General features: G+C 36.9%; 1 protein-coding gene across 1 annotated transcript in view; it reads left to right on the top strand.

Annotated features, from left to right (window-relative positions):
• Nucleotides 1-3,738: 3,738 nt before the first annotated feature.
• LOC109856923 (dystrophin-like protein 1) overlaps nt 3,739-16,073 on the top strand; it is a 59,657-nt gene continuing 47,322 nt past the window's right edge. The window contains exon 1 of the mRNA XM_020432706.1: nt 3,739-3,979. Coding sequence (XP_020288295.1) covers nt 3,937-3,979 — 43 coding nt within the window. The 5' untranslated portion in view covers nt 3,739-3,936. The remainder of the gene's footprint in view (nt 3,980-16,073) is intronic.

Here is a 16,073-nt window from a genome sequence, read left to right as displayed (position 1 = left end):
GTTGTTTTTCCACTTCTCTCTCTCACTAGTTTTTGAGTTTGATTTTCATGCGTTATTTCTGACATTTCTCATATGTGTATTATATAGTTTATAAGACGTATATACTATCTGTCATCGCGGTGACAGGTTCACTGACAACACGTTAAATAAAAATAACAATAGCGTGCGCGTAGCGCGCGCCTGTGTTGTGCTAGTAAACTTTAAAGAAAGTGTTTGCTCGCGATAATCGTATAAAACATCGTCTGATATATTTGCTCGATTGGCGAGTAATTTGTGTTTGGCTCACGTAGAAGAGAAATTAACCTCCTCACCATTTCTCGCACGAGAGACCGAACGCGTGTGAAGCAAAGCACTTCTGGATTCACAAAAGTTCAGTGTGTTTGTGTTTCTTTTCTTTGTCGTGTCGGAAACGTGCCAGGCGTTTCGAGCTGGTGAAGCTTTTTTTTCTACTAAAGCTCGTTTTGCTTGGAATTTTCAACTTTTTTCGTGTCGAAACTACACTACAGATGAGCTCCGCTCGTGTTCTCGCGCTGTACATTGGCGTTACTACATTTCCGGGACATTCGATATACTCGTATTGTATACTCGCATACAGAATAGACGCGTATTCTCAATGTGAAATTAAATACCAAACGTATAGCTGTATTCGTACACAATTTCTCTAACCAACGCGCCATTTCAACAATTTCATGTCTTACTATTTTTCGTCGCGCAGACAGATAATTGCTTAGTTAACTTGCGTGTTGGGACAACGCGTGTCAATGCTCGTTAGACGAGCGTTCCCCATGCGTAATATTCGTAGCAAGCACGAGTCACACGACTTGTTTATTATAATTGATCCTGAACTATGCCACGTGTCATCACACTCGTGATTTTGAATTCATGGCACGATTGTCATACTCGTTACAGTAGGGCAAAGAGTTAATTGTCGTTTTAATACTCAATTATCGCTCTCATTTAATTATTTTTATTATTCTATTCTAAAAAACTTTCTCCGCATATTGCAAAACACAGTAAAGTACAGTAAAAAAGAATAAAAACGAAAATGTTAATTTTAATTTGAGTGGACCTTCTGAGACGTGTAAAAACCAATTAAAAGAACTCGAAATATAACAAGAAATGTACTTTAAAAAGTATGTAACTATTCTTCTACGTAGTTTTTAATTATTTTATGTTATTTTATTTTTACATTAAAGTCAAAATAACAAATATAAGCGTAAAGTGTCAATTACTTAACAATTTGTCATTTACTTACTAGTTTGTCAATAAGTAACACATGACGAATGAGTTACTTTAACGTGTTTTTCATGTCGAGAAGTTCACTCAAATTAAAATTAACATTTTCTTTCTTACCGTGTAACAGTTTAAGTGCGCGTACATGTGAGACAATAAGATAAAAACCAATTTCCAGTGCTAAATTAGCGCTAATAATAAAATGTTCCCTACGGATCTCTCGCAAATACGGGCACGGCTTTGTGTCGCTCAGCTTGTTCATCCGCAATTCTCGTTACCGGCAATTTTAATTCCGAACAATTTTACGGAAAAAAGCCGATCGCTAAATTAAATCGCGGCAATTAGTTAATTGCATAGAGTGTCGCCGAGTCAACGTGTACGCTTCGCGAATATCGAAGCGTATACACTCGCAGATCGAAACTTGTTATCGGTTTTATATAAGTGAGCTTTTATTGTATATATTCGCTTTATACTAAATAGAAATTAACAATAGAAATGCATCAATACATTTGCAATCTTTAAAATTAAGTTTGAAAATTACATATAGAAACAATAGATTTTATTAATTGTTTCATATGAAAACAGATTCTCTCTTTGTGAGATAAAGATACTTTTATTTCTAAACACCAAAATTAATATTGAGAATAACTTAATTCAAGGCTTGAAATGTTTATATTCTCTATAAAAGATTATTTTTTTAAACACACGAATAACTTGTGTTTTAGCTCTCATTGTTCTTTGCGTTAAAAAATTATAACTAGAAAAAAATTATTTGAGATACCTTTGAGTATCATATAAAATACTGTTGGTTTTTTCTAATTTAGTTTGGTTAAAACAAGAGATAATGTAGGATAACGCGTATGCGAAGCTAAATAACAGCTGAGCGCGTGAAAAAACTCGCGATCGCCATCGCTCCGTTTTGCTCGGGCAAGTGTGACGTGAAACTCTCATTTCGGTCGGGCAATATTCAAATTTCCCTTGACGAGGGTTTTAATGAAATCCACGAGAACCGTGTGCATGATTCTTCTCTCGGCCCGGCGGAATAATCGCCCGGCTTAACGCGCGAGGCCGACTTAAGCTTCGCTTTTCGAGTCCGAATGTTAGCTCTTTCTCGCTCTACTCGCGAATTTTAATCGAGAATCGCACCGGAGCTCGAACCAGACGTTCCAGAAGTTACGAATGCAAAAAGCAGAACTTCTCCCCGGAACTGGATTTTCACCGAGAAACTTGAACTCATTTTCTATAAGCGATTCGACGAAGCGGCGAAAAAGGCGCCGCGGCTGCAGTTGCTTATTTTAAAAGCATCGGCACAAAACGACGCGTTTTAACCATTACGAGAACACATTTTACTTTCCACGTTAGAGAGATGGATTTTTTTTTACTTTTTAAATGTGTCTTTCAAAAATAAAAACAGCTTTCTAAATAAAGCAGCTCTGTATCTTTTTGTGAAAAAATTTTAGGACGTTTGTTATATATATTACAATTTAATAAACAGCCATTGATCTGTAAAAAGACCGTTTCGCTCGCCATTATATATTTTAAATCTCGTGAATAGCAGCACCAAAATTTTTGAACCGTTAAAAAAGCTTGGTCGTTGCACAGACTTCGAGCTTGAGAAAAGCTGCGCTTTTATACGAGAGAGAGAATCTTGTTCGGACTGCACGGTCAGAACCACCTCTTTTCTGTTCCGTTCAACCTTTCGGGAACTTTCCGAAAACTAACAAAGTCTCGCTTGGCAAGCTAATTGAGTTTTCCCGCCAATTATCCATCGCCCCAACCAGCAATTACTTTTAAACTCGTCTATCTTTCTTTCTTTCTTTCTCTTTATCTTTCTCTTTCTTTATCTTTCTGTCTTTCTCTCTCTCTCTCTTTTTTTCTCTTCCTTTATCTTTCTCTTTCATTCTAGATGCTTTTCGATCGTCTCAAAGTTCGTCGTAAAATAAACGGATCCTTGAATACCCAAAGGATAGCGACCTAAGCTAACCCGACCGAGGCTAACCTCCTCACCGAGGACAGATAAAAGAGATTGGAGAGTTGAAGTCGCGACCGCCGACCGGACTGTTCAATTTCTGCTCCCTTTTCTCCTTCTATTTACGTTGTTGAAGACGATAGTGCGATTCTTTCCGAAATCCTTTTGGCAAGGAAATAAGACGTGGACAATTTGCGAGTCCCGGGCGCTCAATAGATCGTATCAAAATACATTTTCCAATGGGCCAGGGGAGTTTTTAGATTTTTATTTCTCTACTTGCGACGCAAGTAAAATCCTTAAAAAAATTATTTCACTCATATCATACTAATCGATTCGCGGAACTAATTATGTGGAGACTGAAAGATGATCATCTTAATCGCATCGTCAGTCCGGAGCACGCTAGCAGCGAATGTCAACTGGGATCGCGATGTGATTCAGGGAGCGGGGAGGATAAGTGATGAGCGACGTAACACGATTCCGTCGTGGGGAGAGAAGTAGTAAACTCTGCGAGAGCGTGCGGCGCCATACACGCACGCGTCCGTACGCGCGTCGAGAAACGCGGAGCAGAGAGAGATCCGTGGGGCATTTCGAGTCGACGCGTTCGCGAACGAGGATCTTATTTTTAGTGGTTCTTCTCAATCGCGGTGAATACGTGAGACGCGATCCGTCATCACAGGTACATCCGAAATCCGACGTCTCGATAACCGGAAAAAAGCAACTACACGGGAGAAATCATGCCGTTCTTCAAGAAGCTGCGTAGATTTTCCCGCCACAAAAGTGAGTCGTTCTAGTCGTATTTAAATCGCCGTGTGTTATAAATAGAAATACACGTGATTCACGCACAATTTTATATGGTTTAGTGCTGTACTCGACTTTTAACATAAAATGAGAGCTTCATCTTTTTCTAATATATTTGGTCGATTATTATTTTCGATAGAAATCGAAAATTTATCTGGAAAAAAAAGAATCGCTTCGATAACATTATATTTTCTCGCAAATATTTTGTCACAAATATTTTGTCGCAAATATTTTGTCGCATATATTTATTTTTGCTCAGTCAATAAAAAAAAAAAATTGCAATTTAAAGTTCGCTTTTACTCGTCGCTTAACATTCTCGATACAGCGTGCTATTTTCCTCTCGGCTTCCATCTCTCTAAGTAGCGCATCTCTTCGACTGAAGTCGTTCGTAATCGAGTTTCGTCCCAGAGAGAGAGAGGAGAGATTCTCGGAGCGAAGCGCAACATTTAAGGGCCGCGCGCCTTCAATTTGAGGATCTCACGCCTTCGTCTTAATGCAGTTTCGAACTGATCGGGATGTACTCTTACCCTTTGGAAAGCATCGAATCAGCATTCGCAGTGTAATTTGAGCGACGACACGCTCAGCTGCTGCCGCGCTCGATGAAATGGTCTCTCGAGTGACGCGATTTCCTTCGATGATTGTCACACGCGCGGATCGTCATAATCGGTGGTAACGGCGTTATCGAAGAGATTCGCGTTAATTCCAGATATAAGCAGTTAGACGAAATGTAACCCAATTACTGATTACGAATAATTAATGAAAAGAATTAAGTGATTAACTCAATTCTCCACATTAATACTCGACTTCAACCATACTAATTATAATTTATTGTGAGTAATTTAGTGATAATTAAAATAATGCGTACTGCGACAATAATTAATGCTAAAATAATATTATATATTGGTCATGTGTAAATTATCAAATATCGTTTAGATAATTAACACCAATGATTATTATTGTATATATACACATGTGATTCGCAACATTTGAAACAGCATATATAATTGCTTAGATTTTTATTCAAAAACTCTCAATCTGAAGTATCGAGATAAATCAAATTAAAATATTAATTTAATATTAATTATTTTACTAATTATTTATATTAATTGTCAGAAAAATTGAAAAGAAAGAGAGAGAGAGGGAGAAAAAGAGAGAAAGAAAATTTGTGCATACACAGTTTGCGAGCACAGTTTCTGAAGCACATTAAAAACCAGTCTCACGTAATCTCAGTTACTGTACGCATTACTGCTTCGATACACAGCCGTATAATTTCTACGTAAGAGCAAAACTAGCGTAATTTCTCGTTTTTTGATTTTACTGCAAGCTACAATTACACGGTTCTGGTTTATTGTAGATCAAGCAACTCTATTATATCGAATGCAATATAATATCGAAACACCCGCACATGCGTATATGTATGCACGCGAGTATGTTGCGTTTTACAGCTGTGTTTGCTGTTGTCAAGCGATTCTCATACATGTATATATATACATATACATATATATATATATATATATATATATATATATCGATTGCCTGTGTCACGCTGTCGCGTTCAGAATAAATATCGGTCAATATTTATCGCGGGGAATTTGAATTCATCAAAATATGTTTCGCCGCATTTGTAACGATACGGCGCGCGCGCATGGAAAATAAGTACGAACGATGAACGTGAATTGCACAGTTATTAATATAACGACAAGAGCAAAAATATTCGCGAAGAAGAATATTTCACTGCATGTTTCAATTGTTTTCTCAAACAAATATTTGATTTATGAAGAAAATAATCGCGATAACGTTAAAAATAAAAACTACCAATGTATTATTCTACAAATCGTTATGACCGTTTTTAACTTAGATATTTGTTCGTGCGTTTATCAGCGAGATCAGCAATTGAAAACGACAACGTTTTCTCACAAAATCTTTTTTTCTTCGTTCAATATATGTATATGTACGTCTTGGCATTTTAATTATACGTCTTCACATATAGTGTATAATTTCCTTTCACTCCTAACCGTTAGACGTCCGTGGAGAATTTGACGTTCTTTTTATTTCTCGATGATTATTTGGCGCTACTACAATGTTTTTTCGTGTAGTAGTTTACTTCCCGCACCGTATAATTTCCATTCCCACAATTTTACATAATAAAAAAAAATTTTGCACATGCTGTTTTCCCTTTTCGTAAGACGTGAGTTTTGCCGACGATCGATCGATCGATCAATGTCGCAATTCTGACGATCTCGTTTGCTCGTTTTGGCGATGTGATACTTACGACTCGCAGTATCCGCAAGTATTGCGTCAGCCAGAGAGCAAGCTTAATTACAAAAAGAATTGTTAAAAATATGAGAAGATAAAAACATGATACACAAAGACAGATTTTTTCTTGTAAAATTATCATAATTTACACATACAAATGTATCACACGATACATGAAGAAAAAAATCGCTTCGTCTCGGTCTCTCTTGGCTTCAAAAATTTTGCCGCAAGTTTCTGTTTTCATTTTCCTAAATTACGCGAATTTTGCCGCGCACTGCAGGGGATATGCTTCCATTTTTCCGGTGACACAATGTCGACGATGCGCCATAGTGCATACTCAGTTCACCGACTGACAAATTTACAGCATGCGCATATGCGCGCCCGCGGGTTTACATCATATGGCGTCGTCGTTTATTCAAATACACGCGAGCGTGCGCGCGTCCATCACTTCGCTGGCTGAATTCCCGTCCTTTTCGGTGAGCCGCGTCATATTCTATCGTGTATGTCTGTGTGACGCGCGAGCGAAAATTCATCTTCCATCTCAAAACGTTACCGTCAACCTTATAATAGTAACCGAGGTAGAAGTATGAAATAGATTAATCAATATAGCAGTCGTCTCTCCTTTACATGCTGCACAGGAAGAGAGAGAGAGTCCGTTGTTATATATCATTTATAAAAGTTATGAATAGAATTTTCTCGACATACATACTGAGAAATAAGATTTTCTCAAGAGAGATAATTAAAGACAACACACACACACACACACATAAATACCGCAAAATGCATATATGTTTATTGTTTGATTACTCGTGCGGGTAAACAGAAGTGAAACAAATGTAATTATCAAATAATGGAAATTTAATTAATATCGTTGCTTTAAAACAAAATTAATTAAATTTGTCATCACAAACAATTGATGTCATTCAGGAGAGGAAAGCAAAAGGAAGATATAACAGAGACATAGCGCACGATTGTTTTGAAAATATCATAAATCTGGTCTTTGTCTTGCGTATTGATCCTGTTTGATATATTTGTTCTTGATAAAAGAATAGAGAAAGAATTTAATATAGAAGAAGAAAGATTTATATAAAATTTATATATTTTTTTATGTACACAGTAAGAAATTTAACCTATAATTATATACAAAAATAAAAAAATAAATATATTTATATTTACATATAAAATAAAAAGATACATAATTGTATATAAGAAAATATATATATTTTTCATATATTAGTCTTTAAATATTAAAAAAAATCAACATATTGAGATATTAAGTTTGTTTCCAAGAAGGTTGTTTATGACGACTGTTTGTGAAATTGTATTTGTGTACATATCGATTAGGAGACAGAAAAGTTATATTCCGTTTTCACTGAAATCTTTTGTAAAGCCTGAGGCTTTAAACTTCTCCGTCTTGGAGATAGCATTGCGCGGTGTGTAGTGGTTGGAAACGACGATGAAATCCGAAGTCACGTTCGCGGAAAAGTTCGGTGCAGACAGCTTAGGAGCTGTACATGTTTAGAAGGTACACCAGGCTGATGTGGCTGAAAATTTCAAATCCCGCGATCGTGCATTTTGCCCGATTTCTCTGCAACAGCCGGAAGCTTTCTTTGCCGGTTTCTCACCGCTGAAGAAAGGATTTAGGGAGCAAGATTGAGGTTGTATGTACATCTCGATATCGTTAACCTAAATCCTTTTATTTTTTGCCGTCAAGATTGCAGAGTACTACAATCCGTTGTTTACCTCACCACCACCGGTTCGATTTTTCACGTTTTCAACGTATTTCGCTTGGTACACAAGTTTTTTTTTGCGATCAACAAAAAATTTAATTATCGCGATAATTAGGAAACAAAAAAATTTATAATTAAAAGAAAAAGTATTAAAATTGTATATAACACTGCTCTTGCTAAATAATGTAAATAGATTTATATGAGTTCAGTCTCTCCATTGTCTTGCTAAATCACGCTAATTTTTTTGAATGAGCGAACCAATTAGGTTTTACATTTTTTCAGCGAAGATAATAGCACGACACAGGCTTTTCTTTATCTTGAAACAAGAAAGATTGATTGTCGTTGTTTTTCGCGCGTCAGATAACGTCAGAAGCGAGTTTATATTCGCTCGCCGCACGTTTTTCGCGTCGAGGTGATTTTATTTCGTCTACTAACGATAAATAATGGTGTACTTTCGTAGCACCACTGTAAAATTGTGCAATTTATATCCGCCTCTTGCACATGCCTATGTTTACGCCGATTATTCCATTTCCCGTAGACATACGCTGCAAAATATTATGACTTTTTGTTGCAACTTTAAATTCCGGAAAAACGACACGCGCCGTTGCTTATATTAACGCGCGCGAATATATCGCGTCTTGCAATATCGCACACACGCAGTTAGAATGACGTGTTGTAATTGCGATAGCGGGTGATTAACCTTTTGGTTTGACGCGCGCACATTTATAATCATAAAATGTTTCAATTAAAAAGTAAATTATATTTTTAAACAGAATATTGCGGCAGATGCGAGCCAAAACACAAGATGTGTGTGTGTGTGTGTGTATTGTTTATCGAATCTAAAAAACTAAACGTTCGATCCCTTTATTTGGATCTTCTTCGGTGTACAAACAAAAATAAATCGAAATAAAAATTAGCAGGTTGGACCGCACTCGTAATGCATTTTTAAATTATTTGAATATAAATGTTATTGTATATTTTTATATATAATAGTTTTGAAAGTACAAAAAAGTATTTAAATATTGATATTGTTATATTTCAAATGCATTTATATGTAAATTTTGCAATTAACTTGACACACAGTTCATCGTTATCGCGGAATTATGCAACCTACGCTGTCTGTTCCACTCGTAATACGCAATTGATCTTTGTTCGACCAATCGTGCCGCTACATCGAGCATTTTTGCCATCCACTGACACAGTTGTCTGAACCCCGATGATGTCAAGTTCAGTTCACATGTATGTAGAAGTTTCGCATTACAAAACCCCGAACGATGGACTTTCGACAGATTTGCGATTGTAAAATATTTATGTTTCTATCGCGCGGAATTGTAAAAGTCATCCCACGCGCTCGCGCTTCTAACACGCACAAAGAAGTGTTGCGAGGCTTGACCGAAATTATCGCGAATGATTAAGCGCTGTGCGTATTGCAACATATTTTTTTTTATCATTTCGACTCTTTCCACGAATTATCCGCTTCGATCGTCGTTCGCTCTCGTGATAAATAAAATACAAGAACAAAGAAAAACGAGAAAGCAGATATTATGTATATTATTACACGTCGAACTTTTTTATTTCTCGCAGGGAATCTCTCGCTAAAGATTCAACACGAAAGAATCATTCTCGCCGCTTGTACATTTCTCGTATCTATCGTTATTCTGAAATTGTTAAAACTCGCGGTCGAGAGGGTGTAATTTTTTGCACACTTACGTAGAAAATTCCACGGGGGTTTTTCTGCAGAATTATTATTCTCTAGTCTGTAATATTCACACCGAGTGCCAATTGTTCGCGGTTCCGCAGCAAAGGAAGGAACAAACGATTTTATATGCATAACAAATTTTATCCCATAAAAAAGAAGGTGAAACAATGTGGAAATTTCGATTAATATATCAAATAATATTGAAATAAAAAGTTAGAACATTTGAATGAAAATAAAATATATTTTATTCTGATTTTTACTTATCGACATTTTTCGCAAAAGCGTTAATTGTCGAACGGAATATAATAGTGGTACTGCGCGCACACACTTGTGTGTGCGCGGACCATTTACATATTCGCGAACATAGAAATTGCGCTGAGAGAGCTCTTTCGCGAACATAAATTTGCGTTAGTATTCATCAGCTTTGTGCGCGTGAATGTGTAACGATACTCGTGGCTTAAATAGTCGCAGAGTGACGAATGCGAATGCTTTTAATGCGGACTTTGATCGATGGCTTCTTGTCGATTTTCACAGGAAAACGGGTAAGCGCGAGTTGACCTCGTTCGGGCTACATTTTCCGATAGGAAAATAAAGGAACTTTCTCCCCGGGTGCGATTTCGTGCCTGGAATTATAAGAGCGCCTCTCCGACTGTCGCTGAACTCGGGTTATGAACGACTGTTATACGGAAATGACGACGACATCGAGAAAATATATTTCAGCGAATCGTATTACGGGTAATACGTATTTATACTGACATATGTGTAATCACAAATTCTAATTTTATAATTGCAAATTTCTAAAAAAAATATAATAAATGAGAAAAACAGAATGAAGTAAGAGTTGGAAAAATATGAAGAAATATAAAAATATTTAAAAAAATATTTTTCAATAAGAAAATATTATTTCTTCTCTCAAACATTATATTTCTCGTTTAGATTATCTTCAAAAAAAATTGGATGGCGATTCACATTGTTATATTTGAGAGTCAACGTTGTGTGAAGTTTTTCCCTTGTCACTACTTTCTTAACGATTCTGTCGCGGTATCCGATTCTCCTTCCTTATAGTTGCAGAATCACCATTTTCTCCGGCCAACGGCGGACAGGACAATGACGAGCCGTGCGGCGATATCCCTCGAGAAATTACTTGATTTCCGCGAGAAAGCTCTCGCCCTTTTCCACTACGTTTTTTTTTTCCTCCCATCCGATATTCTTCGCGCGCCTCTATTTTCTTTCCGGTTTCCCGCCTTCTTTCGCACACCTCTTCTCCTGGATGGAAAAAGCGCTCTCGAGCCCTCCGTCGCGAGATTTACGGCCCTTGCGCGACTCTTCGAGGGAACACAAGCATCACCATGACTTTTCGCTGTGAAAACAATGGCAACAGGGACGCACGTGGAAATTTCGAATAAAAATTCTTGCAGGTCTGAGAAAAGCGAGAAAACGCTCGGAAATTGCATCGACCTGAAATAACACAATTTCAAAATCAAATAATTAAAACGGAATTGTGAAAATTAATCGCAATCTTTAAGATTTAGTTCGAATTAAATAAAAAAAAAAAAAAAAATCACATACTGTATATTACATGTGAGCAAAAACCTGAAATTTGCATTTCGCGGTAAGAGAGCGCTTTAAAATTAGCTCGACAAAATGGTTCCGTCTCTGACCACACCCAGCGGCTAATTAGCAAAATATAGAGAAAGTTAATTGGTCCGCGTGATCCCGCGATAAAAAAAAAACGAGACGTCAGAGCGTTCGTGCTTCCCTTCCGCGGCGAGGAAATGCCGGTCGGAGGTCCGATTGTTGCATCAGCCGGCGCATGCATTCCCGTCGGGCCCAATTATCCCTTCTTCTCCCGCCTTTTCTCTGTCCCACTGTTCTCTTCTCCTCCTTCTCCCGACTCTGCGATCGACGGCCTTCCTTCCAGACGCGACTCTTGCGACTCGTTATACTTACACACTTCCCAACCCTGAATTCTTTCGCGTGCCCGCCTTTCCATCGCGAGAGTCCTCGCCGGACTTGCGTCAGCCGATCGCAAAGACCTGCATCTGGCTCGTCTTTCTCATGCTTGGCGCACAATCACCTGCAGCCCGACTAACGGTCGCGAATTTTTCTTATTCTGTCGGCGGACCTTTCTTTTGCTCTTTTTACCTTTCTTTTTGCTCGAGATAAATCTTTCTTCAGTGTTCGAGTGACACAGGACCGTCCGTTCTGTAATTTGCGTATCTCTCGCGATATTTTGTTCTCCTTTACATTGATTCGTACGAGTATATAAAAAGTTTTGTTTAGAAAATATTAAAAACGCGCGTATTCTAATATAAAAGAAATGATTTTATTGTTTTATTGTATAACATCCACGTATATAATTTTTTAATTCAATTTTAGGTAATATAAAACAACAAAAATTTTTTTATATTTGTGAAAAATTTGTGTTCTATAATGTTGTACTTTATACGCTCATTCTCGTACTTATTCGTCTGAGAGTATTTCTGTCCTCACAGTCCGCTATTGTTCTTACGACAAATGCCGTTTTTATATAGAATAATGAGGTAAGAAAAAAAAACACATTGATTTACAAGATGCACAAGCTCCGACGCGCGAAGAGAAGAACACGGACAATTGCGATCTCGATTCCAGTTCGCCGACTGTTTGTGGCAAATGCTGTCAGGTGGAAAGGATGGAAAACGTCGCGAACATCTCACCCTTGTCTCGTTTGCGAGCAAAATTCCACTAATTGCGCCGTTGATGAGACACGAAACAGCTTGAACGATGTTTTTCCTGGTATTAAATAGGATTATTACGGAAGCGATGATATCTTGCTGCTTCTTACAAGCTTACTAATGATGGAAAGAAATGTAATACATATACATAATGAAAATGTAAATGTAAATACATATACACGTACATATACTTGCTAGAAGAAAAATATAAATAAAAAAAACCAACGTCAAATCACGAATAAGAGATAAAATGTTATAATAAAAAAACATGATATCAAAAGTTATATTTTTCTCTAAGCTATATATAAAAATTTGGCAAAATATAATTGAAAATAAAATGTAATTTACAAAATATTTATATAATATTAGAATTAATTTTTTTTTACGTAATTAAAATCCCGCAGAATATTATTTATAAGACATTATATGTTATTGCTTCTGTTCTCTCGCTGTGTTACCGTGAGTAAAGTAGTTACAAGTTTGAATCAACAATTGTTGTTGTTGCCTCGCCTTTTGAGTAACCGTTACGTCTTCTAATTTTGATTTTTAATGCGTTATTCTTTATATTTCTGTTTATAAATGTGTTCAAGAAAGCTATTATTATTATTGTTATTATTATTATTGAGTTATTATTATTGTTGTTGTTATTACATCATTATTGTTATTTCTTTTATTGAAAGCACTTTAACTAGAAAGTTAACTGAAACTTTCAAAAAAACGTCAGATGATCTTTTTCTTAAAGACTCGAAAGTCTTTCTCTCACAAAGAGTCGTCGACTTGGTCTTGATTGGACCAGTCAAACTTCTCCGATAATCAGATCGAGAGAGAGAGAGAAGAAAGAAAATGCTCTCCAAAATGGGAAGAAAGACAAAGAAAGACGAACCAGATGAGAATGAGAAAGACGCGTGAAGGTCGTGGAGAAAACGATCGGTCTTCGATGAGCGCAAAACGAATATGACGATCGCCGATCGGATTAAAAGGGAAGGGGCAGCGATGCTGTCAGACTAAAAGATGAGAGACAGAGAGAGGGAGAGAGAGAAGATGAAAGAAGATGAAAGAAGACGATGGAAGACGACGAGAGGATCAAGTCACGAAAGACGCGAAACTTCCTTATGTGATCTGCTTGGGTCTCATGTTGGAGAAGAGCGGTTAACGCAGATGCTTCACCGCTCGCGTATGTCCTCCCAAATCCTTTATTATTTTTAGTTCTTTTCGAAATAGTCTTGTTTTGTCGAGTAGAAAATATACTTTTTTCTTTTTAAAGAGAAAGACACATATGCATAAATTGTATTTTATTTGTGTTTTCTTTTAATAATTTTTCTTTAATTACTTTTAGCCTAAACAAGAAACAATTACATTTTGTAGTTATTTTTTTTTATATTAATCCTAATTTTGAACTTATTAGATAGAGGACCTTTTATGACCTCTCGTAATTCTCTTCTAAAATTTTGTTAAAAATAAATGATTGAAACTGTTTTTTTCTCATTAAATAAACAATAGAACGTATTAACGGATACTCAAAATCAGAATGTTTGCGTAATTTGAGTGCCAAAAACACAGTTCAGGATTAGTTATCTTTCTCTCTCTCTTTCGCTTCACAATTATCGATATTACGTCGAGTTTCTGATATTTACGTATGTATTACGCGCAATTTCAAATAAGACGCGAACGCGCTATATTGCGACCGATGACGATTTAAACCGAGTAGTCGGTTTCAAGACGCTTGGCGTTTGAAGGCATGCAAAATCCAACGCAAAAATGAGAACGCGCGCTCGTCGCGTCGTGTGCGAGATGCTGATGCAAGTTCTCGAGAGACTTTCGCGTCTCTCGTTTCTCTCTCGTCTTCTCGTTCTTCTTCTGACTTCATGTAGTCTTCACTTAGTTGCCGTTGGTTCCAACACCTTCTTAAGTTACGGACCGAGTTACGACGCACATAAAGGTCGAAGTTCTGACTCTCGTTTGAATGATTGAGAATTTATGACATGCCGTGTGATCGGCTTTATCGAGTAAGTCGTTCCGTAGTGTTACGTTGTGCTTTATAGTTCCCGCAAAGTAGAACCTGAACTTCTCTGGATCTACGTTATATGACACTTTGACACTCTTTTCTCGAGTGTTCTGTCTAACATGAAAATATAATAACCGCAGAGAAAACTGCATTATAAAAACTGGACGAGTTTAAATAGTAGCGTAAAAAATAAAAACAAAATAGTGAGACATAAAAGATTCTCTGAATTTTCTTAAAAATAAGAAACTCATTGAAAAATAAAAACTCACATTGCGACATATGCATTTATATCTATTGTACACAGAGTTGTTGCACACAGTTACGATAACCGCGAAATAGTTCGAATGTTCCTACGTACATGCGCTAATAACAAAATACTGAGCATGTATGTAGGATAATAGCAAACTCAGCATACTCGGCTTACACATTGCTTTAACGAATGAAACCGAATATCCCACAGAGCGGGGAAGAGTTGATTGCATTAAAGGGTTCATTCAAAGAGAAAAGGAGATTTGGAGAACTAGTTTTGACATAAGCGTAATTGTGTATACGAACATGATGATTTGTAAAAATATCGTTAAAGTTCATGAAGTAGCGCAAAACTATAGCAATATCGGAAAAAAAGTCTTTGCCGAAGAGAAATATCAGCTTCAAATTCCTTCGAGAATTACTAAACGAAGTTTGTCGCGAACGTTGTGAAAAACGTCATCCAAAAAATCCATTTTACTTCAGGCGGAATTTGTCGGTACGTATACCACGGAATACTTCGAAAAGAGGGAGGGGGGAAAAATGGCAAAGTCGATCGGGAAAATCGCGTCGTGAAGCCGTACAGTCTCTAGAGAAGCTTTCAAAATGGCTGGCATAGTTCGCATACGGGGCCGATACTCAAGAGTCCGAGTTATTCAGAGAGACGGGGAGCTTGAGCGCTCCGGAATCTTCTCCTCCCAATCTAGATTACTTCAGCGAGTAGAGAATTGGATTGCGTCTCACCTGTAGGAATCGCGAAAAGATCCGCTTCTTCGCGCGCGCGCGCATCAAAGGCAAGGAATCGGATGGAATTCATTTGCGATAGTCCGGAATTCGTTTCGTGGCCAATACGCGAGCAGATTTTCTCGACTTTTCTTGTTGCACGGCTTTCGCCTTTAAACCTTTCGGCTTTAGTCTACGTAGAACGAATATATCAAACGGTCTAAAGTTCTGAACGGTATAATAACGATCGGGCAGAATTGCCAACGTAATCTCATGTTTCAATCGATTTGCGACATTTATTTTCGAGATAGTTTCACGCGTTTCTTCTTCTCTAATTCTCTCATTTTGTAATATTTATTTTACATTTAGTATTTATTACTGTGCGGTGGGTAACTCAACTATTTGAAATCACACTTTATGAATATCATTTATAAAGAATATAAATATATATTAATCAAATATTTATATATATAATATTTATATATATATAAATATTCAATATATGTTACATATATATAATATAATCAAATATAATTACCCATGTAGGAATTGCCGACAGACTTCCAGTAATACTACTAGGCCAACAATGGCCCAACCTTTATAGCCGATACTCGATATTGACAATTGGTCCAGTATTGTCCCATTTTTGTATTTTATAACAGCCCAATATTGGCCCGTTTGTTCACCAGTGTTCGGCATT

The sequence above is a fragment of the Pseudomyrmex gracilis genome, unplaced genomic scaffold, assembly GCF_002006095.1.
Source record: "Pseudomyrmex gracilis isolate BER0280 unplaced genomic scaffold, ASM200609v1 scaffold_4, whole genome shotgun sequence".
In the NCBI taxonomy this organism is placed as follows: Eukaryota; Metazoa; Arthropoda; class Insecta; order Hymenoptera; family Formicidae; genus Pseudomyrmex; species Pseudomyrmex gracilis.
Note: the sequence above shows the minus strand (reverse complement) of the source record. Positions and strands in the feature narration are given on the sequence as shown.